At 39.1% G+C, this 27460-nt stretch overlaps 1 protein-coding gene and 1 pseudogene across 3 annotated transcripts in view; both read right to left on the reverse strand.

The window, feature by feature from the left end:
- kcmf1 (potassium channel modulatory factor 1) overlaps positions 1-27460 on the reverse strand; it is a 34308-nt gene that overhangs the window by 3823 nt on the left and 3025 nt on the right. The window contains exons 2-8 of one of the 3 annotated variants that reach the window (XR_003283548.1): positions 22558-22725; positions 21841-21980; positions 10470-10571; positions 5293-5470; positions 4890-5175; positions 3166-3481; positions 1178-2867 (exon numbers count right to left, since the gene is read on the reverse strand). Coding sequence is in view for 1 of the 3 variants with exons in the window: in XM_026254762.1 (XP_026110547.1) it covers positions 3220-3481; positions 4890-5175; positions 5293-5470; positions 10470-10571; positions 21841-21980; positions 22558-22725 (1136 nt within the window). In the remaining 2 variants the exon portion in view is untranslated. Of the gene's footprint in view, positions 1-1177; positions 3482-4889; positions 5176-5292; positions 5471-10469; positions 10572-21840; positions 21981-22557; positions 22726-27460 lie in introns of those variants that run through there. The other 2 variants (XR_003283554.1, XM_026254762.1) reach the window with 2 other exon arrangements.
- LOC113087911 (uncharacterized) lies at positions 23270-23405 on the reverse strand (annotated as a pseudogene).

The raw sequence follows: 27460 nt of genomic DNA on the forward strand, positions 1-27460 counted from the left end.
AATATTTATGTCTAACAATAGCCAGTGACTGGGCCAGCTGCTCCAAACCAAGGCACGATTCTCAAAGTCAATCCATAGTAGCTGGGACTGAATTTCTTGTGACTTTTTGAGGCTCGAGAGCTGTACTATTAGCTGTGTTCATGATAGCCTGTGATGATCACAGCTTTTTTTATTTTATTTTTTTTGCCTTAAAGCAGCAGCTTAATATCATAAAGTTTTTTTTTTTTTTCGTTAAAGCAGTAGTTCAGCCAATAATGAAACTTTGCTGAAAATGTACTCGACCTCCTCGAACGAGTTTGTTTCTTCACTGGAACAGATTTGGAGAAATTTAGCATTAAATCACTTGCTCACCACTAGATCCTCTGCAGTGAATGGGTGCCGTCAGAATGAGAGCCTAAACAGCTGATAAAAACATCACAATAGTAATTGACACAACTCCAGTCGATCAATTAACGCCTATTGAAGCAAATCGCTGCATATTTGTAATAAATCCATCATTTTAACTTTAAACCAAGACTTCTGGCCAAAATGGCAGTCCATAATAACGCTTCCTCCGGTGTAAAATCCACACCGTTGTGCTGTCAAAATCAACCCCTATCTTTGCCTAAAAATGTTTTCACTGATGAAAAGTGCTTGATCGGTGCACATTTCTCCTCTGACCATTTTTTCCACTAGAGAAAGCAATATTGTGGACAGTGCTGGATAGTAACGGATTACATGTAATCTGGATCCGGTACTTTAGTACATTTTAAAATACTCTGAATCAGACTAGTTGCCTTTTTATTGATTTCATGATTACATATTTACACAATAGCAATTTAGCATCCCTAATTACTCTCCATTTCTTAAATTGTACTTTCTAAAATAGCGGTGGTGGCTAAAATTGCATAGAAAATTGAGAGGCTGTAATACAGACCCCATCTGAACCCCTGAGAGGCAAACACACTAGCTGTAAAGTTTATGTGTGCAAGCATCAAGAATGTAGTTTTTACATTCTATTTATACCACTCACCTCTTTTTTTTCAGAACCTTGTGTGTGTGTGTGTGTGTGCGTGTGTGTGTGTGTGTGTGTGTGTGTGTAGCAATACTTCTGGCTGAATGGGAAGTATGGTAAGTTTCTAAATAAGTTCATGTGACTAGTATTCAGACCACAGTCACAGAGAGTAAGAGGATGGGGTTTGGTTTTCATCAAAAGCTGTGCGCCGTTTTTATTGTAGTATTCTAAAGTTACATTAAAAAAGAAAGTCGGCCCATGTCCTAGATCCATTATGAAAGTTAACGCACAAATTCCATATACATCTCATTGTATTTTACATAGAGGATAAGAGTATAGGCATGGAGGTGGCATGATTATTCACAAAGCTTAAAAGAACCAAAAGAGATTAAAAGAAAAAACCCTGAATAAATAGAAGGTGCTGTCTATTAGCAGAGAGTATGTAAGCATGTCACTCTTTTGAGAAGTTCAACATAAAGCCGTGGCGTGGCAAATCTCACGCCGGTGAAGAGAGCGGGGTCCCAAGCGTACTAAAGCAGAGACGTGAGGAGTAGAGCGAGATGACAATGGAGAGCCTAACTTGTCTGTACAGGTGCATAAGTTAAGAGTTTACATCTGGTGGTTACACAGACACGAAGACAGCGACGTCTGGTTAAAATGGTTAAGGTGTTATTTTGCCTCGGCCAATCAGGGCAGAGCATTTGAACGTCCAATAGAGCGCAACAGTGGGGCTTTACAGAAGTAATAATCCCATTTAATTCCTCCATAAAGATTTTTTTTTTTTTTACGGATGAGAAATCATGAGCTCAGTTTGATTTCACCACCAAAAAAATTAAATAACACACATACAAAAAAAAGGCTTGTTTGCAACAAAACAATTATTTGTTGCGTTAAACATTTCTAATTTTAATCAACAGCTGTTAATGTGTCTGTATACTGCTGGCCAACCAATAAGATTCTCATTTGTGGTCACATGTCCAGAGCCACTTCTGTTACACAATTTGAATTTCCATTTTTTTATGCACTGGTATGAACAGAAATGTCAAACCAAATTTGTTGCAAATGCTTGGTGTGAACGGTTTAAAACGCCCTGAACTTTTAAACGACTTTTATATTTGATTAATGATTTTGCGATATACACATTATCCTTATGTCGCGTTTTTATTTGATTGTCATTCACAATGCTTTGATGGGTTGAGTACTCGAGTTCAAACCATCAATGAATCCGAGTATGGAATCTTGTACCTTTTTTTTTAATTATTTAGAAATATAAATTCAAACTGTGTATGCTACGTTGTGATTTATCGTAAAACTGGTCAGTTAAGTTTTTCGCTTAATTATTATTTTTTATCCTTATGGAGAAAACGGATGGGAAAACTCCGTTGCTGTTAAAGTGTTATTTTGAAACACTGTTGCGCTCTGATGTGTTGCAGATGAAGGGGGCAGATTGGAGCCGAGTGACAAAAGCATTTAGCAGTTTTTCTTGCGAAGCTACTGCAGTTTCCAATTTTGCGGTTGATTTCCATATTAAACAAAAAAAGAAAATCCTAAATTTGTAGCTATTTTCACCTATTTCAAGAGGGCTCGGGTTCAAGTAACACTTGAAAAAAAAAAAAAATTAAAGCTTTGGGATATTTAGCTTTGTCATTAGACCTTGTCATTAAAAATCATGCACGCTGCAAATAACCTCATGCAGTAGTTATGGTAAACCATCCAAGCACTTTTTATTCATTAATATTCATAAATACACACAGCAGCTTCATTAGAGAAGGTCTCTTTGTTTCCTCTTCAGTTTTTGAATGTGGAGTATTTATAAGGAGAGCCTTTTGCAAGACACAGGAAGCAGAGGTCTGCCACAGATACCTACGCTCGCCTGCTAAAGGAAAAAAATTAGTTATGTGGAATTGATTATCAACTTATAGAGATTTATTTATATATTTATATTTCTTATTTTCTCGTTCTCTTCATCTGTCTCTCGGTTTCGCTCACTCTCTCACACGCCTGTTCTGATGTATTTTGATTTTTTTTTCCCTCTCGCTCTCCTTTCATGGATTTATACAATGTAACAAAGGTGACAGACCTGAAATTACAATCACCAAAAAAAAAAAAAAAAAAAAAAAAAAAACAGAAAAAAAAGGGAAAAAAATTAGAGAGCTGTGTTTTTTGCCCACCGTCATTGGCAGTTACAGCACAGAGGACATTGTCTGCGTTGTGGTGGGATATCATCAAAGAGGAGGTGGAGGAGGCTCCTTGCCTGTGGAGCTCTCCTTCAGGTTGAGGCTCTCCAGAGCCACATCTAAAGGCATGATGTCCACGCAGCCCATGGCGCCGAAGTCAGCAAAGTCTCGCCTTTCGTCCTCGTCAGAAGACGAGCTCTCTTCTCGCATTAGTGTGGACAGCAGCAGCTCCTGCACGAACAGGCTGCGGTCCGCACGCTCGCTCTCCAGCGCCTGCCGTTCTGCCTCAGACATTTTCGGCTCGTTCAACCTGGTGGAATTAAATGCAATTCAAACTGTAAGTCTAATTTAGTCTAATAAAGTTTTCATTTTGACGTTTTTGAATTCCAGTTTAATGGTTTAACAGAATGTTAATAATCAAAGAGGATGTCTAAACAGTTAAATTCATAACATTAAAATTAAAAAAAAAAAAATTCGGAGGGGATTTTAGGGTTGAATACATTATCAAAAATGGTGATAATCAAGTTAATACATAAAAACGGTTTAATTAATCTTTTTAAATGTTATAAAATGAAAATAGAAAATTTTAGAGGTTTACTGTTCAATTCTAACTAATAAATTGGGATATTTCTTAGAAATAATATTTTAAATTGCATTATCATCATTACTTCGAGAAGCATATATTCTGTACAAAACTTAATTTACACTACAGACCAAAAGTTTGGAAACATTACTATTTTTAATGTTTTTGAAAGAAGTTTCTTCTGCTCATCAAGCCTGCATTTATTTGATCAAAAGCATCATTCAGCATCATTACTCCAGCCTTCAGTGTCACATGTAACATGTAACATCCAGTCGATCACATGATCATTTAGAAATCATTCTAATATTCTGATTTATTATGAGTGTTGGAAACAGTTCTGCTGTCTAATATATTTGATGAATAAAAGGTTAAAAAAAACCCTGCATTTATTCAAAATTCTAAAAAATTCAAAATATAAAAAAAAATTCTAATATATATATATATATATATATATATATATATATATATATATATATTTTTTTTTTTTTTTTACTTTTTATTCATCAAAGTATCCTAAAAAAGTATCACATGTTCTTAAAAAACTGAAAGAACTGTTTCCAACTTTGATAATCAATCATAGAATGATTAGAATAATTTCTAAAGGATCATGTGATAATGATCCTAAAAATTCAGCTTTGCATCACAGAAATAAATGATAATTTAAAAGTATAATAAATGTAAAAACAATTATTTTAAATTGTAATAATATATCACAATATTACATTTTTTTTCTGTATTTTTGATCAAATAAATGCAGGCTCGATGAGCAGAAGAAACTTCTTTCAAAAACATAAAAAAAAAAAAAAATAGTAATGTTTCCAAACTTTTGGTCTGTACTGTATTTTTGCCCTAATTTTAAGTGAAGCCAAACTTTTATTTTGGTAGGGCATAGTGAAGACATGGAGTTTCTACAATAGTTTAACAAATGAAATGGTGAAATACTCATGAAGTAAATTCATGTGTTCATTTTCTTTTTTAAGATGTCTAAAATAACCCCCCCCCCCAGCCCACCCGGAATTTCATTTTTATTTTCAGAACATAACATTTTAAAGATATCTGAATTTCCATTTAAAAAATAAGAATGTTCTGAAAATACAGCGACAATCTTAAGTGTATGGTGATGTCTGAGCTGTACCGTGTGAGAAGAAACTGGGAGCTGTGGGAGGCCAGCGGGTTGCTCTCAGTCATGGCTGTGTTTGTGGCGGTGCTGGGCGGCGGGATGCTTGCGCTGATGTTGCTTGGGTTGCTGCGTTGGCGTGTAGCGTTTCGGGCCGTCTCCAGCTGCTGGCGCGCCGCCTGTGCCTGCTGACGCTCCAGCTGAAGCTGCATTTGTAGCTGCTGCAGCTGTGAGGCCGAGGGGCCAGAAGAGTTGAGCTGCCCTCCCGCAGAGCGCCGCACACCCGACAGCTGAGAGAGCAACTCTGGTGATGTAGACATAAGGGGAAAGAGAAAGACGGTGTGAGAAGACGCTTAAACCGGCAGTTGCATCAACAAAATGAAGACACATAAGCTAGGTAATTACAAAGTCCTGTACACACCTGCTATGGGGTCCATGGCTTCCCTATTGCTTGGAGAGTAGGAGGAGCTTTGTGAAGAGGAGAGCCCACCAGTGGAGCTGCTGGTAAAGTGCATGTTAGTCCGGCGTGCCCGCGGACCGCCCAGTCCCCGCCCAGGGTGAAACATCCTACGCACGTGCCGCACGCCGCTGCTCTCATCGTGCACATGCTGGTTAAGGAGCAATTAGTTGAGAATGTCACCACACACCAGATGCAGAAGACACATCACATCCTCAATTATCTAATATGGTCATTATACTGCTACATTGAGAAGTGGCACTCGTGAAGACATTTCAGGTTTGAAAGAGTCTGATGTGTTGTGATTTTACCACCTTTTTTGCTCTGCTTTTTTCTGTCACTTTATCACTTAACTTTTTTTCTGATAGGCTGTCTATATGAGGGCTTTTTTCACCGGAGCAACCTTTTTAATCGGTCCAACAACCAATGCCCAAAGTTCCTGCTCTTTGGCGTGTTTGCACCGCAGGAGCTGGGAATGAATTTAGTTATAGGAACACCTTTTGGGGGAATTAATTAGCTCCTACTTCAGAGTAGGGTCTAACCCAGAACAATAGGAACTATCAGTGCTATAAGTGTACTCTACGTTAATTTAGGGCAGCAACAAAATAGCAATTATATAATCAAATATATGCACTGCATGTTTCACAAATGCTGCTCAGTCTCTGATAGCAATGTAACATGCATTTGATAATGTAATAAGAAGCATTTTTAAACCTGTTGTTTAATAACATGACTTTAATCTCAACTCACTTTATAACGAAACTGTAATAAATGCTATGTCGATTGTCATTGCATTCTTATGAAAACACCGCCGATGGCTTGAACACATAAGCAATATTCTGTTGTGGTCTTTTGTTAATCAAAGCATTTACATTTTTTATTTTATCTTGTTCAGCTACAGGGATCCATATTAGGTATTTCTTGAAGCATCATAAGTTACAGGTGCATCTCAAATTAGAATGCCATGGAAAAGTTAATTTATTTCAATAATTCAACTCAAATTGTGAAACTGTTTGTGAAGTAGTCCAAGTCTTTGGTTCTTTTAATTGTGATTATTTTGGCTCACATTTAACAAAAACCCACCAATTCTCAACAAACAGGTCTCAACAAATTAGAATATGGTGACATGCTAAAATATTGTAGAAACATAATTTTCTGTAAAGTTGCTTTGTAACAATTTGTATTGTAAAAAGCGCTATACAAATAAACTTGAATTGAATTGAACATGCCAATAAGCTAATCAACTCAAAACACCCGCTAAGGTTTCCTGAGCCTATCAATGAAGGGTATTATTGATACCCTTCACAAGGAGGGTAAGCCACAAACATTCATTGCCAAAGAAGCTGGCAGTTCACAGAGTGCTGTATCCAAGGATATTAACAAAAAAGTTGAGTGGAAGGAAAAAGTGTGGAAGAAAAAGATGCACAACCAACCGAGAGAACCACAGCCTTATGAGGATTGTCAAGCAAAATCGATTCAAGAATTTGAGTAAACTTCACAAGGAATGGACTGAGGCTGGTGTCAAGGCATACAGACGTGTCAAGGAATTTGGCTACAGTTGTCGTATTCCTCTTGTTAAGCCTCTCCTGAACCACAGACAACATAAGAGGCAACTTGCCTGAACTAAGGAGAAGAAGAACTGGACTGTTGCCCAGTGGTCCAAAGTCCTTTTTTCAGATGGGAGCAAGATTTTATTTAATTTGAAAACCAAGGTCCTAGAGTCTGGAGGAAGGGTGGAGAAGCTCATAGCCAAATTGCTTATAGTCCAGTGTTAAGTTTCCATAGTCTGTGATGATTTGTTGTGCAGTGTCATCTGCTGGTGTTGGATTATTGCATAAAAAAAAAAAAAAAAAAAGAAGCATGAAAGGCTCCAAAATTTCTTGCACCCGTTTACCAAGACATTTTGAAGCACTTCATGCTTCCTTCTGCTGACTAAGCTTTGCTCATTTCATTTTTCCAGCAGGATTTGGCACCTGGCCACACTGCCAAAATCACCAAAAGTTGGTTAAATGACCATGGTGTTGCTGTGCTTGACTGGCCAGCAAACTCACCAGACCTGAACCCCAGAGAGAATCTATGGGATACTGTCAAGAGGAAAATGAGAAACAAGAGACCAAAAAAATGGAGATGAGCTGAAGGCCACAGTCAAAGAAACCTGGGTTTCCATACCACCACAGCAGTGCCACAAACTGATCACCTCCATGCCACGCTGAATTGAGGCAGTAATTAAAGCAAAAGGAGCCCCTACCAAGTATTGAGTACATGTACAGTAAATGAACATACTTTTCAGCAGGCCAACAGTTCACTAAAAGTTTTTTTTTTTTTTTTAATTGGTCTTATGAAGTATTCTAATTTGTTGAGATGGTGAATTGGTGGGTTTTTGTTTAATGTGAGCCAAAATCATCACAATTATAAGAACCAAAGACTTAAACTATGTCAGTCTGTGTTCAATGAAATTGTTTAATACACAAGTTTTACAATTTGAGTTGAATAACTGAAATTAACTTTTCCACGACATTCAAATTTATTGAGATGCATGTGTATATTACTTCTGTAAGGTATTTTCAGAGTTTCTGTTTGAGGGTGCCCTCCAGTTACGAGTATGAATGAAACACGCGTTGTGTTTTAGCACTCTATAGTGCTTATGCCACATTATTGCAATCAGGAAAATGTTCCTAGGACAATTAGTCCTCAGACAACCACCTTGGTGCAAAATTCCTTTAACTAGAACTTCCCAGTGTGCAAGCCTGTTATGCAACAGAAATGCAGAAAAAACGAGTCCATGACTAGGAGAAAACATTTAAAAATGGCCAAGACTGTTGATCTGACAGTCCATGGGCAGGAATACAAAAACGCAAAGTTTAAAGGGGAAATATGATGCATGGTCAAACAAAATAGTTTCACTTTCTCAACGAAACGGTGTTACACACCGCGGCCTTGAATGAGTGGAGGCCGGAGGTCTAGAGCGAGCCACTTCCTAGAGTGAGCGGAGGTGGACCGGCTTGAGAACAACGCGGCCAGCCGATTCCAGCCGATTCTATGTTGGGCAGGACTTAGAAAGTTCTCCTTGAAATTAATGCTTCATAATAAATAAAAAAATTTCTTTAATTTACTCATTACACTGACATCAGTTCAAACTTGTCTCTTTCCTTTCATGCATCACTAATTCTGAAGACTGTACTGGATACTCTTTTCAATGGACTTATGATGAACGGTGACTGAATTGTTCAAAATTTAAATACAACACAAAGGCTCCATTAATGTTTTATAATGATAGTATTATAATAATTATCTTAAATTAAGATTTAAATTCAATGACAATCTACAGTTCCAGTGAGCAGTTTTATTCTGCAACCAAATCAAGTCGAGTGACGGACAGCAGAAGGTCTGGGAACCTTGGCAGCTTTGAATGGCCAAGGACTGCCCAAGAGGCCATAGAACCAACAGATAAAGCAAACAATCACGTTTTGTGTCGCATCATGTTTAGGAGCTTGGAAATATCACCACAATTACAAACTCTTTGATGTGTTCATGATGAGTGGGGCGGGGCCGAGAGCCGTGGGAATGGAGCGAGGCCTGTGGAGTAATTAGAAATGAGCGACACCTGCGCCACTCACCAGTCTCGAGTCCTACGGAGGAGATCCAGAAGGATAAAAGAGGAGTTACGACAGTGATGGACGCGAAAGGACCAGGCCTGGGTTTTATTTTGTGTTTATTATGTAATTAAAGTTTGATTTGATTGTTCGTCATTTCCGGCCTCCTCCTTCATGTGACTATGAAGGTTTCTATAGCGTTACATTTGTGCCGAAGATCCCTTTCCGCTGTGGTGAATCTGCGGTGCCAGAGTATGGCAGAGCAGTCTGCCACAGTGGATGGTAAAGTCGGTGCGCTGGAGTGAGTTGCTGGTGGGATGGACGAGCTCGCTGCTGGCCGCCTAGGATGTGGAGGGACGGCTACCGTCCGTGAGGGAGCGGAGTCGCCACCGTTCGCCTGGGGCCGGAGCCTGCTGCCATCCACCATGATGGGGAGGAGCAGGGAACGGGGGACTGCCCGAAACCTGGAGGAACCCGAAACCCCCGTCCATCAGGCGGAGGAGGAGTGTCGTGCCGTCCACTGAAGGCTCAAGTCACAAGGAGGAGATCCGGAAGGATAAAAGAGGAGTTACGACAGTGAAGGACAAGAGGACCAGGCCTGGGTTTTATTTTGTGTTTTGGTTTTGTTTGTCTGTTTTGTGTTTATTTTGTAATTAAGGTTTGATTTGAATGTTCACCGGTTCCCGCCTCCTCCTTCCCGTGACTATGAAGGTTTCTATAGCATTACAGTATTTAAAAAAGTTTATGCTGTGAACTTACATATTTCACATACTTTTGATAACTCATCGTTTAGTTGATCCTGATAAGCACTCGTTGTAAACACAATGGCTTTCTTCTTCCATTAGGTGGTTTGGCATCATAGCATCGTTGTTTCCAAGTGGAACATTAAAGAATGCGGCAGACACGTCTCCTGGAAATCCTGATTAATTCAACTAATCCAATGACGACCTTGAAACGCCTGAAGGTTTTCCAATTTTGTGTGCTATATGCATCAGACGTTCAGCCAACGGTCTGTGGGAGTGACGTCTGAAACTAAGTGAATTGATGCTCGATAAGTGGATCAGCCCAGTCTGTGAACAAATCACTAATACTGGTTTTGTAAAGATCCAATTTAAAAAAAAAAACTGTTTCCGAATCAGACATCGACATTCTTTTGGAAGCTTGAAAGCTTGCCCCATTCATTGTAAATGCAAAGAAAAGAGCAACCAGAACTATTATTTGAAATATCTGTTGTAACACATAGAAGAAAAATCAATGGCTTGAAGTGACATGACAGCGAGTAAATTTAGGTTTTTAGGTTCTGCGAGAAGAACCTTTACATTTCTTGAAGATGCAAGTACATAAAATCTCAAACCTTTGTAAGGTTACTAGACCATAGACTTGAAAACACACACACAGGGATCAGTCATTATACACGAGCAGAACCAATGTGTGTAAATTGTAAAATCATTCTTAAGTAAAGAAATTAAACACTGAAAGGAAGATTTTTATGAAAGAAGTGCATTATATATTGGAACATATACACATTAGGTTGAGATAAAAGGATATTAAATCTCTAGGTGCTCTGTGTTCAAGTGTGAGATGAGCAGCAAAGTCATCTGTCACATGATTGGGGTCGCCACCTGGCAAAGATGCACAGATTGGGCATATCTGAAACAAAGAATACATACATATTAATGACGGATTAATGCAACCTCACATTAAGAGGACACATGTTTGTTCATGGTTGTGTTATTTTCATTAAAATTAAAGGTAATAATCATGTGTCTGTAACCAGCAGTCCAAATATATCAGGAGGTGTTGATTTTGTTGAGCAATTGCAGTTTATTATTACAACCAAAAGGCCACTATTATCATTATTTTCCTGTAATGTATCCCTATATCCTCTCTATTTTATTATCCATCTTCCATTCCAGGAGAGCGAGAACATGTTTAACATTTTTAAAGCAAGTGGACTTTGCATTAAAGCACATGAATGATTAGTTCAGGAATTTGGCCTTTTCTCTCAGTGATTGATGAAAATTCACATCACATTCTGTGTAAACAAGTGTAAATTCCTGCAGATGATCGGTGTTTACTGTGAACAGGCTTTATTTTAAACGCAACATTAAACTACCTGACATTGCTGTACAATAGGGCTGGGTTGAAAAAAAAAAAAATCTCGATTTTAATCTATTTTTATTTTAATGAACCAACATTGATTCTCAAATCCCAAGAATCGGTCTATGCTCGTCAGTAGATGTGTGAACAAAACTGCCGGAAACATTATTTGTAACAAGCCTCCAATCCAAAAAATTATAATAAAATAACAATAAAAAAAAATCACAAAAAGCTTTTCGCTTTGTTACTTCTGATATGAAATGGTTTCATCTCTCATATTATGTCAATTGTATTTGTTAAATTCAAAAAATAAATACAGCTTTGGCACTCTTTAAATGCAGCTTGACAGAATGTTGTAGCTACCTTATTTCTAGCATCAGCTTGAAGTACATGCGATCATATTTTACTATCAGTTAATGCACAAAGTAAACATGAATGAACATCAAAATGTGTGTTTAAAGAAACAGTACAACATACCAAAACGTATATCATCATCACCTTTGAACCACAGAAATACATCAATGAAAGTTTGTAAACAATGTCACATAACATTAGCATTTACTTCAGAAAAGCAATTTAATGTCTTTTAAATGTCTGATAAATTGTTTCTATTATCTCACATATGGATGATTTGTATAGTATTAATGTAATGTTAATTTTCTTTTTTAATAAACTTTTATTGTCAAGTGTGACTTAAAAAGTCAATCAAACTGACAACGGCTAGTTTACCTCAGATCTCGAAGTTCTTTCCCTTCCCACACTTAAATCATTTAAAAACACATTAAAATGCAAACACGGGAATTGTTAAATGGAATTGAAATGAATGTGTATTATCAAATACCAGGTAATATCAATAATATCAATTCCCTTTCAGTCAGTAACTCCGGTGACCGACAAATTGGGATCTCACTTCAAGAGACCAATCTACTTCGAGTGCAACTAAATAAGCCAATGCACATTGGCATGCAATGATTGTATCCAGCTGCCGCTGATCACAGTGTGAGCATAAAAAGGCAGCAGATGCAATGCATACCAGCTTTTTGCTACAGAGAGCTGAGTGACAACATCATTCTGCTCAAACCAATGTCTTCAGTGAACTAGGAGTTTAACACACTCTCGGAAGCAATCTGTGTTGGCAATGGTGGTCGTTCCTGTGTCGAGCGGATTGCACACTTCAGGCTGCACTACCCCGTCGTGCTGCAAGTGGCCATCTCCCCTGTGTGCCTCGGCAGATAAAAGAGCATTTCCCTGAAAGAGCCAATTTCTCTAAAAGAGCTCACATGGGTGCATCTTCGTAAAGATGACAGATTGTCTTTTTAAAGATGCCGTTTCACCCATGTGTTTCTGGATGCGGTCGTTACCTGGTGCCAGATGATGGTCACGATCGCTGCCTCATGTGTCTGGGTACTAAACATGCTGAGTTGGCGTTCGTGGATGAATCATAATCCCATTGCGAAAACATAACCATCTCGGAGGATGCATCTCGGAGGCCAAAGGAGCTTGCTGGGCTCTTTTCAAAGAGTGTACCAGCGGTATCCTGTATTGCTCCTCCCTACGTCCATCACTGCATTGGAGGGAGAGCTCTCTGGAGAGGAGGATTAGGCTGGTTCTCAGCACCGCCCCAGTACCTTTCTTTCCAGAGGTGCATGAGGAGCTCCACCAGGTCGTGAATGGCACCTTTTACTGCCAGAAACTGGCTTGCTGGTTCATCCTGCCTCACCACCCTAGATGGTGGTGCAGCAAGGGGGGTATACAGTGATCCTCCTGGTAGAGCAGTTGTTAGCGCTGCAGTTGTGTCCTAAGACAGCCTCCTCCTGGCAGGAAAACCCACCCCACCTCCTGGGCCTGCAGTCATTCGTCTGTTCGGACTGGTGGTGCTTATGCGGCTTGAGGAGATGCTGCTGCCACCTTACACACCATGGCATTACTGCAGGTGTACCAGGCCAAGGCACTGAAGGACCTGCAAGAGCGTGGCAATGATCCGGTATTTCTGAATAACTCCGAACCGCTACGGAACATGCGCTCCAAGCGACGAAGGTCACCGTGAGTGGCTGTGTCTGGCCGGCATGAGGGATGCCGACATGGTATGGTTCCTCAACACCCCTGTGTCCCAGACCGACCTCTTAAGCGATGCAGTAGAGAGCTTTGCCCAACAGTTCTTGGCTGCACAGAAGCAGACTGAGGCAATTTGACACATCATGCAATATATAGGGAACTGCAGCCTCCACCCGTCTGCTGGCCTCAGAGCCCCAGCCTGCACATCGCCGAGGGCGGCCACCTCACTCATGGTTGATGACACCCAAATTTTTGACAAAAGAGGAGTTTCCTCTGTCTCTGGGTCCCAGGAGGGCACGGAGAGTCTAGAGTCCTGCAACGGGTCACACCTGCATAAAAATTGCTGAAACGGGTGGATTTGTGACATTCCTAAAATTCATGGGTGGGGATGCGGGTGGATAATTACCTCCTTGCAGGCGGGTAGTAGTGTGGATGAAAAATATGTGCAATATTTGTATGTCTAAATTACCATTACACATATGCAACAACAATATGACATTTGGCCCATCACGTCAGCACCACTGCGACAGAGCTGCGAGAGAGACTTTTCCACAGCTGGATTTGTAATTCAAGAATGGACAACGCAACTTAAACCTTGGAATGTGGACAATATCCTTTTCCTGCACAGTAACCTTAAGGGAAAGTAAATGCATAGTTTGTAAGCGACAGGCTTTTTTCTTGGTCTTTATTTTTTCTTCATTAATAGGTCTATTTGCGTATAGTTATCAGGTTCCATAGCCTATTTAGGTGCCGATGGTAGGCTACTTGAATGGCGCAAAACAAAGTGCACTTTCATTTCATTAGCACATTAATGACACTGTCTTAATGTTGAGAGAGGTGCGAGATAAAATAAAGCAATTTAATTGGAATGATTTTAGCGTGTGTGGGCCAAATATTAACGGGTCTGGGCGGGTGCGGATAAAATTTTTATATTATCACGGGTGACGGGTCGGATCTGGTGCTGAACTTTGCGGGTATGGGCGGTTGCGGGTCTCCAAAAATGGACCCGTGCACTCTAAGAGAGTCCTGACCACACTCATCCTTCTCCATTGCCAGCAGGCAGCAGCGGGCGGTTCAAAAGCGTCACCAAAGGGCCTACTCACGCAACCTCTGCCAAACTGTGGAACTAGGTAAGTATTGCAGCGCACACTCAGACCCCTCTTCGATCCACTCACAATACACGTGTTGGGTCCCTGCCTTCTACCACGGTACCCCACTGAAGGTATGGTGGTGGTTCCGTTGGTCCAGCTTGCACGTGGTCTGGGTGCTTGGCTAGTGCTTACCAGCCCATCTCATTGGCTTCTGTGGACCATCAGCCTCGGCTATGTGATTCGGGTTTGCCTGGCATCGCCCTAAGTTCAGTGGGAACCGCTTCATGACAGGGCGGTCGATGCGATAGAGCCGGTCCCTCCAGCCGATATGAATACAGGGTTTTACAGACCCTACTTCATTGCATCCAAAAAAGGTGGTGGGTTACGACCGATCTTGGACCTACGTGTCTTGAACCTGGTCCTTCACCAAGTACGGTTCAAGAGGATGACGCAGAAATGCATCATTAGGAGCCTCTGTCCCTGAGATTGGACTGCAGCATTTTACCTGAAAGACTACATTCATGTGTCGATCGATCTGCACCACAGACCATTTCTGAGGTTCGTGTTCGAAGGGTGTGCATACTAGGGGTGTGCAGCGAAGCCAGTATTTGTATCTGTATCAATCACAAAATTATTCATATCTGTATCAGTATTCAGATAAAACCGGAAGTAGGTGGGGCTTGAACCGGAACTTCGTACAATTATAGTTGCTAAGAACGTTATGGTTTTAGAAACTTAGTTTTTTTTCATAGTCATCACTGAACAAATATGCGGTGTTTAACAAAAAAAAAATTATAACTTTTATTCAAATATCGTCTAACAGTCGAAGCTGATACCCGAGTTCGAGTCCTATTTTGGGATCCATAAATATTTAAATTTCTTCTAATTAAAACCGTAAAGGTTCCTATGTAGTTTATAAATATGGAAATCAATTTAAGTAATATCCAGGAAATGCATGGAAAAAGGCAAGTGTAACACTGCTATTTCATTTGCGCTTATTTCATTTATAAAATTTACACTCATTTACTTTAATATAACAATGCAGTAGCAAGTGTGTAAAGGTTTATGTAAATCAACATTATTTCCTTTGGCTAACCGGTTCCTGCGCAGTTTTAAAAAAGTAGGCTACCTATTTCCCTCAAGTAATTTTCAGGTCTAGAAAAGTATGGAAAAAATGAGAACAGAGTATGGAAAAATATTTGTGCTTCGGCTATTTGTCCTATTCAGTGTTTTTAAATTAATTTCTAAAAATAAATTGATCATACAAATAGAGAGCTTTCATGACAAACGTTTAGTAATCGTCTGAACACGACTGAATTAATTCAAGGCGCACTTTGTCAATATGCATAAATCTTGAAGCAGTCTTAAGTCTTTTTTGAACTTCACTAAACAAATGTGCGTGTGCCACTCAAACCAGCAAAAGATAAAGAAGCAAATATGTATGCCTGGTAGAAAATATATCTGTATCGAAGCTGATTATTAGCCTACTCTTGACAGAGCTGGTTTGGTTTTTGAGAGACGTGCAGAGACTGCAACACGGCTGTTTGACTGATGATCATGCAGTGCTTATTCCATTCATTCATTTATCATTTGAAGTGAAGTGAAGTGACATTCAGCCAAGTATGGTGACCCATACTCAGAATTTGTGCTCTGCATTTAACCCATCCGAAATGCACACACACAGAGCAGTGAACACACACACACACACACTGTGAGCACACACCCGGAGCAGTGGGCAGCCATTTATGCTGCGGCGCCCGGGGAGCAGTTGGGGGTTCGATGCCTTGCTCAAGGGCATCTAAGTCGTGGTATTGAAGGTGGAGAGAGAGCTATTCATGCACTATCCCCGCCCACAATTCCGTCCGGCCCGAGACTAGAACTCACAACCCTTTGATTGGGAGTCCAACCCTCTAACCATTAGGCCACGACTTCCCACAATCTTGGCCTTTGTTGTCCGCCATCTTTGCTCCTCTTTAGCCTATATTTCCTAGCCTATAACATTTAAATCATTCCCATTTAAATATACACAAATAGTAGAACATGTATGATGTATTATTTTAGTTGATATTACTCTTGCCAAGCTCTGATTTCTGAGAAATGCACAGAGGCAACTGCAATGCAGTGTTTGATATGCACTCTTTTCATTTATAAAGTTTACATTCATTAACTTCTCACACACTTATTATTGCATGACTTTAGGAGGTTTGTGTAAAATATTGCGCTGAACCCCTGGCTCATCTGTTACCTAGCAAAGACCAGACTGTCCTGCAGCCTCAGCCGAATATTCGGGCAGAATTATTCATTATCCGTTATTCGTTTTTGAAGCCATTATCCGTGCCTTTGCGAATAACGTATTCGGCATCAGGCACACCCCTAGTGCATACCAATGCAAGGTCCTGCTCTTTGGGCTGTCCATGTCTCCCCGTGTCTTTGCGAAAGTCACAGAGGTGGCTCTTGTTCCCCTCAGAAAGCAGGCTGTTCAACATCCTCAAATATCTCGACAATTGGCTTTGACTAGCACAGTCTCGGGATCAGTTGTGTGAGCACAGGAACCTGGCACTCCAGCACCTCAGCTACTCGGGTCTTCGGGTCAACTGAGAAAAGAGCAAACTCTCCCGACACAGAGGATGCCTTTTCTCTTTATGGTATTGAATTCGGTAGAACAGACAGCACACCTCATAGAGGAACATGCACGGTCGGAGCTGAACTTCTTTAATTCGTTCAAGGGCAGGACAGCGGTCCCACTGAAACAATTTCAGAGTCTCCTGGGGCATATATCAGCTGAAGCAGCAGTTGCGGCCCTGGGGCTGCTTCATATGCGATCGCTTCAGCACTGGCTTAATGGCCGAGTTCCGAGGTGGGCATGGCAGCACGCTACTCACTGGGTCCAATTTACACTTTCCTGTCACCAAACCTTCAACCCGTGGTCAGATCTTACGTTCCTCTGGGCAGGAGTGCCCCTAGAACAGGTTTCCAGGCATGCTGTGGTTTACATGGATGCCTCCACCACCATCTGCGGGCCACGTACAATGAGCATGCATTGTCAGGGTGTGGTTGGGCCACAAACTGCACTGGCCTAGAGTTGTTGTCTTGCCTTGAACCATCTCAAAAGGGCACTTACAAGGCAAGCACATGCTGGTCTGAACAGAAAACATGGCGTACATGAACAGACAACTGCTCAACCATATGGCTGATGTCCTGTCTGGAACCCAGTGGTATCCAATCTCACCAAGTGGGTAGTGCTTTGACAACAGTGACTGGTCTTCTTTTTGCAAGCCCCAGCCTACACCAAAAAGGGGCCACAGGACACTAGAAGAATCAGCATCCATGGCACTTTGGTAGGGATTCCAATTCATCAGTCACCATTGTGTTGTCGAGAGTGACCGACTGAAAGTGAACGTCTTGGTTACGTTTATAACCCTAGTTTCCTGACGGAGGGAAAGGAGACATAATTTCCCATCGCCACAACTGGTTTACCACCTCCTTAGCGAAATCTTCAGGGAACAATGGTCACATACGTAACCAAGTCATTATGGGAAATTTGGAACCGGGTCTAAAATGGAACTGGTTCTCGATACCCAACCCTAATTACATAGGGTTACTATAGGGCATGTACAAATAAAGCAAATCCCTCTGTGTGAGTTTTCTTAAAGTCTTCAATACATGAAATGGTAAAACAAACGTCTTAATGACCATGTTAAGAAATCTTATATTTGGGGATGAAACAAATCATGATACAGCCTATTGATTATTAAATTTCAAAAGGCTACAATAAAAAAAAAAAGAGCACTGAACGTTGCTGTAGCACCATTGCGTGTTCTACAGGCTCATTGAACAGCGCTTCAGACTGCTTCAAATTGATTTTCTCTCGATGTATAGCACACATTTATGTCAAGGAATTGCTTAAGAACAATGCCTACATTATGACCTTTACATAATGTTTTAGACAGTTGTAAGAATGCATGTTTTATCTCACATCTGAAGGATCAGCCCACAATATTATAGACATTGAGAATAAGACTTTTTTTCGGGCCCATTTTATAACCGAGTCACAGTTTAAGTTTATTTATTTATTTTTTTCTGGGCATTATTGGTATTTTGGGAACACAATAAATTGTATTAAATCACATTTCCCATTAATTCATAGTAAACTATTGTAGTTTCTGGTTGGAATGATTCCACACAGGAAGAATTATATTAAGAAGACATTATTTTACTTAATATTCAATATAGATTTAAAGGCCGTGTTGCAGGGTTAATTTTTCAATGCAATTTGCTTGTTGGTAATAAACATTTAAACTGTTATCTATTGTATTTTATTTTGTTGGGTATCACAAAACGAAATATACTACGAAAAAGTAGGTACAATCTTACAGCGGTCTCCTTTCCCCCACAATGCATTGCATTACATCACGTTGGGGAGAGAATTTACCAAAGCCTGCCTTGAGAGCATTGAGAGTAGGGTTGCACGATATTGGGGAAAAAATGACATTGCGATATTTTATTTTTCTGCGATATATATTGCGATATGAAATCTAATCACATTTTTTCTTACATACAAAAATGGGGTGGGCACACATACATTATCATTTTAAATTATTTAAACATCGATACCATCGTGTCAATCGATTAATATGCGCGAGGGAGGGAGAGCAAGACAGCGCTTGTGTTGTTTGAAGACGGTCGGTCTCTCTCTCTCACGCGCGCTCTCTCTCTCTCTATATCGCTCTCGCTCTCCGGCTCTCTCTCTCTCTCTCTCTGCCCTGTCAAAACTTTCACTCTATGATGGTTGAGCTGTGCAAATAATCCGCGAATCACATTCGTCAAGGGCCGGGGAGCAGCTGGCCTGTACATGAATAACGGATCAACTACGACAGCCTACATCGCACATCCTGCGATGTGACTATTGTGGATTCGTACATCGCGATATCGATGCTTAAACGACACATCGTGCAGCCCTAATTGAGAGTGACTAGAGAGAGACGAGTAGTAGACGGGAGTATTCAGTGCAGATTATAGATAAATAGATAAATATATAGATATATATAGATAGATAGATAGACCGAAAGACAGATAGATATCGACCAACAGCGACCAAAACGCACTCACTTCCCTACAGCACAAGCTTTCCAACGCAGTTTCCATGGTACGGCACCCACACAAGCACCTGCCAAACACAGCGACACACAAGCTGCTACGTTTGCAACAACATTTTCACCGGATAAAGAGATAAACGCTTAGAAATGTCCATATAGCTAGCATTATGCCTTCTATTTCTAGATGACAAAGAGAAAGTTTACCAGTTCTACAACACTATGCCAAAGGTAACCAGAACTTATCTGAACTAACTACCACTGCCACTAGATGTAAAGAAAACGTAGATTTTTCACTCGGTGCTATTCAATGACAGTAAAAAATATGCGTGTCATTATTGTGCACTGCTGCTCGTAGACTAGCTCCAGTGCTCATTGCTGCGATGCTAAATGATACCAACTCACCAGGACACTTCACCAACTCTCCTCGGACCATGCATTTAATTGGCTTTGACGGACATCAGTTTCTTGGCAATTCCTCATTTGCCCTCTCACGTCTGGCTGGTTAGAAATTACACGGCTGCGGGCCATCATACATGTTGGCTCTTGCCACCTCTTCTTCATCCCAGTCAGTCGCTTTAACGTCAGTTCTGATGCTGCGTTCCAGGCAGGTTTTTGAGCTCGTAATCCCCATTTCATACCACGACTACCGACTCTGTACTGTTCCAGGCAAGTTACGGCAAATTTTCTGAGCGCAAGGAATTGTAGCTATATTATTTATTTTATTGCAACGTTAAATTGACCTAAAATCGTTTTTTCAATGTGTACCACTTGCATAAACACTGCATCCGTAGGCAGTATTATTTGAAGGGGCTGCCATCGTTGTTTTGCGTGCTGTGTGACCTCGGAACTCGGAGTACATCGATCTAGTACGAGGTCATGGGTGGGAAGTCATGGGTTTGACTGCCTTTCCAGTGCACTTTCACGGGTTTAAGGTTGGAAAAATGAGTTACGGGTTGCCTGGAACGCGGCATCATACTAGGCTGAGGCTACCTTTGCTATAATTCTCCCCAACGTGACGTCATCACTGAGTTGCGTAAAAAAAACTTTAATACCAAAAATAAAAAAAAATGGTTTTTAAGACCATTTTTGAGAAATTTAAAAAATGATATACATATCTTGAGTGATTTATGTACCCATTAATCGAAAGTGGTGGTTAACCTGCGACATGGCCTTTAAAAGTATCAGTAAAATCGGTGTCCCATTTACTGAGAGAGACACTATATGACATACATACATATATATATATATATATATATATATATATATATATATATAGACAGAACTTAGTGAAGACTAATTCATTTACACAATGTATTTCTTATTTATTGTAGTTTTTTCCTATAACTACTATGTAATTAGTTTCTTGTTCTTATTTCATCACTGACTGTATATTTATCTCAAGTGAGCTTGAGTTTTTTTATTAGTATAATTTTCTTGTATTAGTTTGATACTGACATTGGTGACAAGGATTATGGAAATTATATGGTATCAAAGATCTTAATATCATAAAAAACCTTCTTAAAAAAAAAAAAAAAAACGTTATCGTGGTATAATTTTTTTTATATCGTGACATAAGATTTTGGTCATGTCGCCCACCCCTATTGTCACATGTAAAAGACTATTTTTGTGCAGCTGGTAATAGAAGGACTTTCGATCCTGCTACCACTGCACTTTGGATCAAGTGAATAAAGGCTCCATCTGGCACGCTTCAAACCAGTAGCGCGGTTTCATTCCGCTTTTGCCACTTAAACTTTATACTGAAAATTTATCAAACTCTTGTTAGTTTTATAGAGGAAAGTTTTATTGTGTTATCGCCCAGCACTACATGTCAAAGATTGTATCAGTCATGTGCATTTAGTTTTAATGTTTAAATAGTTTCATTTAAAGCTGCAGTAGGGAACTTTTGTAAATATATATTTTTTACATATTTGTTAAACCTGTCATTATGTCCTGACAGTAGAATATGAGACAGATAATCTGTGAAAAAAAATCAAGCTCCTCTGGCTCCTCCCAGTCGTCCTATTGCCATTTGCAGAAAGCCATCCGCTCCCGGTAAGAAACAACCAATCAGAGGTCCGGTCCGTAACTTTGTTTGTGTTCAAAATGTAGAAAAATGTATATAATAAGCGAGTACACCATGAATCCGTTTTCCAAACCGTGTTTTTAGCTCGTCCTGAATCACTAGGGTGCACCTATAATAAGTGTTTATATTCGGACTATTTCAGATTGCTTCGGGGATACCGCGGTAACCCAGTACCTTTGTGATTCTTCATAGACATAAACAGAGAGAAGTAGTTCCGGCTAATGTTCTTCCGCAAGACGCAAGCAGTTCTGTTTATTAACCGCTAGAGCATCAAAAGTTCCCTACCGCAGCTTTAAGTTTTAATTATTAAAGTAATTTTTGCTAGAGCGAGCAAGACAAACTCTTCTGATTGGCTGTGATTTGTGGTTGATTTTGTTATATCTAGTGTGGACAAATATTTTTTATTTGCTTGTCACTGGAATCTTATCACATCTTATTTAATCAAGACACAGTGTAAAACACACGATTTCAACAAAGACAGCATTTGTACTCACCACCTCTGTCGAGGTCTCTGCATGCTCTGAGGTCACGTGCTCCTGTAGAGATGTTTCCGTGTAGCCCATTTTACCACAGTAAGGACAAGTAAACGACTGAGGCTGCTCTACTGAGAATGCCTCCCCCCCATAATACAAGTCTGCAGAGAGTTGAGATAAGTCAAACAGGCAGTTGCTTTATTTACCTTCACCATCATTACAAAGATCAGGGCTCAACAGTCAGGATGGTCTGTCCACATTCTGTAATGTTTTGAACATTACAATAAAAAGTTTTTAGTAAGAGATTTTCATGTAAAGCTGTATAATATTAAACTAAATGGAAATTGAGATATTAAGCTTTTCTGTGATATATATTGTGATATATATATACCAATCCTATAAAATATTGGAACTATAAGACAAGTAATAATAGTGAATTTATTGTGATTATTATTACATAATATTAAACAAGCTAATATATTACATAATATATTAAACAAAATAACATTGTAATTTTTAACTTCTGTATTTAATTAACATACAAATGAATTAATCATGGTCTTTTAAAAAATTAATATTCGTCTTATTTCTTTTAAACATTTAACCATAAAACTTTATTTTGACAAGTCGCCTGCAAAATTATACTAATATACATACAACACAGCAGCTGAGCCATATAAAATTATTATGTGTTAATAAAGTGTGAAAAGAATGGCATTATTGGACATGACGGCTTACCAAAGTCTACCCTGGTTAGTATGCACTGCATTGGGTGCTCCGTGGTGTGTCTAGTTGTTGTGGCTCCACTTTCGTAGCAAGATGCACAAAGGTCGTAGTCGTAGCAAATTAAACACTTGTATCGGCGCCCTCTGAAGTTCCCTTTTAAACACGCATCACAGCTCACACCTGTGGGAGAACATGGAGGCATTTAACTCAGAACAACAGCAAAAGCCTCTATGAAGACAGGGTCCTTCTGGTTAGTTTATATCCATTAAAAAAAAAAAAAAAAACTCAACATCAACATTTCACATGACTCGCAGACACCAGGGTAGAAAACTTATCCAAATTAGTGTCTGAACAAATGATTAAGGACATGGCATATATTTGTGACTCTCTCTCTTTGAGGGAGCAATAATCCACACTATTACAATTAAGTTTATGCAATTAAGCAAAAAACACTAAAGCTATTTAATTATATCATCAGGTCCTACTGCATATTGTAATAAAGCTGATATTGACAATTAAGTTAAGCGTAAATCTAATCCAGGGTTGTACAAAAGTATAAAAAACACACACAGCAGTGAAAACACATACAGCAGCAGTGAACACACACCCAGCGCAGTGGGGAGCCATTTATGCTGTGGCACCCGGGGAGCAGTTGGGGATTCAGTGCCTTGCTCAAGGGCACCTCAGTCGTGGTATTGCTGGCCAGAGAATCGAACCCACAACCTTGGGGTTTGTAGTCAAACTCTTTAACCATTAAGCCACGGCATCCCCATGTAATCCTCGTATGGGGGACATATCAGATATTAAACTGATAAAAACAGATAATACACTCAATCTTATCTAAAAGCCAGAGAAGTGGTCTTCTGCCTAGTGGTCGACCGATATGGGACTTTTAATGGTCGATGCCCCAAAAAGTCGGAAGACAGCTTCATCAGAGAAAATAAAACACCAGTCTTCTGCTGTCCAATTCATGTAGTTCCTGCAGAATTTCAGTCTGTCCTTGAGGTTTTTCTTGGAGAAAAGTGGCCTCTTTGCTGGCCTTCTTGACAACAGGACGTTGTCCAAAAGTCTTGGCCTCACTGTGCATGCAGATGCCCTCACGCTAACCTGCTGCCATTCCTGAGCAAGCTCTGCACGATCCATTAAATGGTTTCAGGTGCAATATTCTTTGTAGCAATTTCCTTAAATGTGAGGCCATTTTGATGCAAAGCAATGATGACTGCACATGTTTCTTTGGAGGTAACCATTAGGGGTGCATGATAAATATCGGCTGATAATTAATGTGCATCTCGTCAGTAAAGCCGGTTCTCTAATCAGAGGTAAATTCCATCAGGTGGGTGATTTCACATAGAGCAGCTGTTACTAACACAGAGCCGTTGTTAACTGAAGAGCTGCGCAAATCCACGTTCATTATCAGCATGGAATTGCACAGCTTGTCAGTTAACAACGGCTCTGTGTAGTAAGTTTTGTTTCCCAACTGTTTACATTCACTTGATAGCCTATATACCAATGTTACCAATATATCAATGTTTAGTATAAATTGACTTTTTATGTGAATACTCATCAAGATATAATTTGACAATTTTTGTATGTATTTGGCCATTTATGCACAAAAAGGTGCAACACAGCTTGATTCTATAGAGGTGCACACTCAGATGCTTTCAAACTTTCAAAACCACATCCATCTGTTCATTAATGCTTAAACCATTCCAGTCTTACATTCACCATCCCTAGAAATGTTTGTGATCAACTGAAGGTGAAGATCAAATCCCAAATTATACAGAGCTTCCCTGAGACTGCTCAGTCAATTTTAGTATGGGTAATATTTGAATTAGAATGCAGCCTCAAGTCTAAGTGCATCCAAAAGAATGAGACACAAAGCAGACAAAAGCTTCTGACAACAATCTGCAGAGAAATTGCTGTCATGTACCACTGGGAGGAATTAACACAGGGAAGTAATTCCAGATTCAAATAATGAAATGCTTTGCTTGTAAAATTTAATCAGATAGCCTCTTAGTTCCCGAGAGGAAATATGTAGCCTAAGGGATTTTCAATGGTCAGTACTGACTACATTTTTAGCCTCATATTGTGGTTTCACATTTCTTAGTGTTAAAAATTATGTTTGGTAAGTTATAACTAGCATTTTCTTTTCTGAACTGCCAAATGACCTCTGCGGTCTTTTCACAGCAGAGTCCTGCAAACAAACCAAACTACACATTTAAACTAAACCACAAGGAAAGATCTCCATCTGCTCAAACTCAAATATCTGGAATGGGATTTCTATGCATTTCAGCTTCCCCTTTGTCACTAAGAAAAAGAAAAAGAAAAAAAATACACTCCAGTGTACTATACTCCAGCGGTTCTCAGGGATTTTGACTCCAAGGTCCTCCACTGTCCACCACAATATCTGAAGGCACTACTAAAATTTGAGAACACTACTAGTTTCTGTAAAATTATTTTTGCAAGGTTCCCACTCTTTTTAACCAATGAATTTACAGCAGTCGTATGTGATTTAAAAAGAGATTCAACGAAATGAAAATTCCACACCAAAACTGAAAAATTTGGTTGCACTTGGCAGAAAACCAAAACCTGACATGCCTTTTAATAATTATTTGTTTTATTAAATAACAAAATCATTTTGTAAGACTTTTTAATTTAACTAAATTGTAAATATACTGTATAAAAAAAAAATAAGCCAATAAAATAACCACCCCTACTGTGCTGGGTCATGTGTTTTGGAGTAGATGTGGCTTTAGAGAATGATTAACAGGTAGATTGGGATCCTATGCTTTTAAAGCTAGCTTGCTATTGCTAGCATCTCCAAAATGCCTGTAGCATGATATGGAAATTGTAACTAAAACTGCTCAAACAATTTATATTACAGCAGTATTATGGACTTCAACAACTAATTTTCAAGCACACCACCTATCAGTGTACAGCGCAGACGTATGATTGTCTTTCAATTACTAGAGCAAAGTTGTGTGGCACATTGGCAGGGGCTGTCCGTCTCACCTGCTTGCATCATTTGCCAGATCACATTTGATCTAGATGTAATTAATGTAAAATGCATCATAGCAGCTTTCCCTATCAAGCACACACAAAAACACCTTCAAATAGCCAAGAGTAACAGTTTAAAAATAATGTCAAGAGACTGTCAGCGCTGTAGTCGACATGTCTCCCGAGAGAATCAAAACAGCTCCATGGCTACAGGTGAGCTTGAGGGCTTCCTTCATTCACTGGTCTAATTTCTCAGTATGGAGGTTTTGAGTTTAGTTTTCACTCAGAGCAAAATGCAGCCTGTAACACTGGTGCCATGACCCAGATGAGGGGCTGCAACAACTAATTGATAAAATTTATTATTATCGATAATGAAAATCATTGACAATGATTACACTTTTAGTTAATGGTCATATCATTATCTCTAAATGTCACAAATTCAGATTCCTAAAATATTTGTGTTTTGTCTTATTACAGGTGATCTAATAAATTGTTAAGCACTGTATGTTTTCATAGCATTCAGTTGGCACATTTGTTTTAAGGACATTGGACAGAATGTGGAATAGTGTGTTTTTGTCAGGAAATTTTAAATAAAGAAAATAGGGGTTAATTGATCAAATTATCGGCCAATTAATTGATTACCAAAATGATCGTAAGTTGCAGCCCTAAACATAATGCTCCAAATTTTTATTATGACAGATCAAATTTAATTCCACATTGATGTGTTAAGTTGCTTTTAACACTTTAGTTGAACAATGTGCTTGCAGTGTGCCAAGGTTCAAATCCTAGAAAATACATAAACTCATGGATTCAGAATTTGGAGAAAAATTTAATCTGACAAATTATAAATGTAAGTGGTGTCTTGGTATCCATATACAGTCCGCACTAGTAACTACTGTAATAAAACTGGTTACAAAAAAAATGTATATTCTCATACTAAATTTAATAATTTCATGTAATACACAAATATTATAAATGCATTTTTGTTAATCAAATTTCTGTTGCTGCTGTTATAAAGGAACATGGTTCTAATAAGATCTGATACGACCCCAGATGGCAGTGGTTCTCAACCAGGGGCCACTAAGGGGCCTCAGAATTTTTTTTTTAAACATATCTAAATTAATAAATTATTAATAATACATTAAAATAATGAAACTCTAATCTAAATTAAAATGTCCAATATCCCACTCAGTAACTACAGTTTTCATTAAAGAACACAGTCTTTACAGCGAATGAAATCATGAAATTTCAATAAATTGTGGTTGACTAATTTAACATATAAAAACTCAGTTTCTGTTACTAAAAAAAGTTTGAAAACAAGCAGAAATCATGTAAATATATATATATATAACCCATTTAGAAGAGGCTTCAAACATTGTGTTGGACAGTACAAGGATCATAATCAAAACCATTGGTCTCGGGTATGGAGTGTGCAAAATTTGAGTATTAATAATTATTAAGTCTGATGGGTGGGACAAAAGGAAGAAAACACTGTTAAATATGGTGCAAATCAATTAAATCGAGACAAATCTGTCATACAAAATCATAATATTTCATGTACTGTTTTGTGTTCCAAAACCCTATATGCTAAAATGATAATTAATAGTTACAGGTGCTGGTTATACAATTAGAATGTCATCAAAAAGTTGATTTATTTCACTAATTCCATTCAAAAAGTGAAACGTGTATATTACATTCATTCATTACACACAAACTGGATGTATTTCAAATGTATATTTCTTTTAATTTTGATGATTATAACTGACAACTAAGGAAAATTCCAAATTCAGTATCTCAGAAAATTAGAATATTGTGAAAAGGTTCAATATTGAAGACACCTGGTGCCACACTCTAATCAGCTAATTAACTCAAAACACCTGCAAAGCCTTTAAATGGTCTCTCAGTCTAGTTCTGTAGG

Source organism: Carassius auratus, chromosome 5, assembly GCF_003368295.1.
Source record: "Carassius auratus strain Wakin chromosome 5, ASM336829v1, whole genome shotgun sequence".
Lineage (NCBI taxonomy): Eukaryota > Metazoa > Chordata > Actinopteri > Cypriniformes > Cyprinidae > Carassius > Carassius auratus.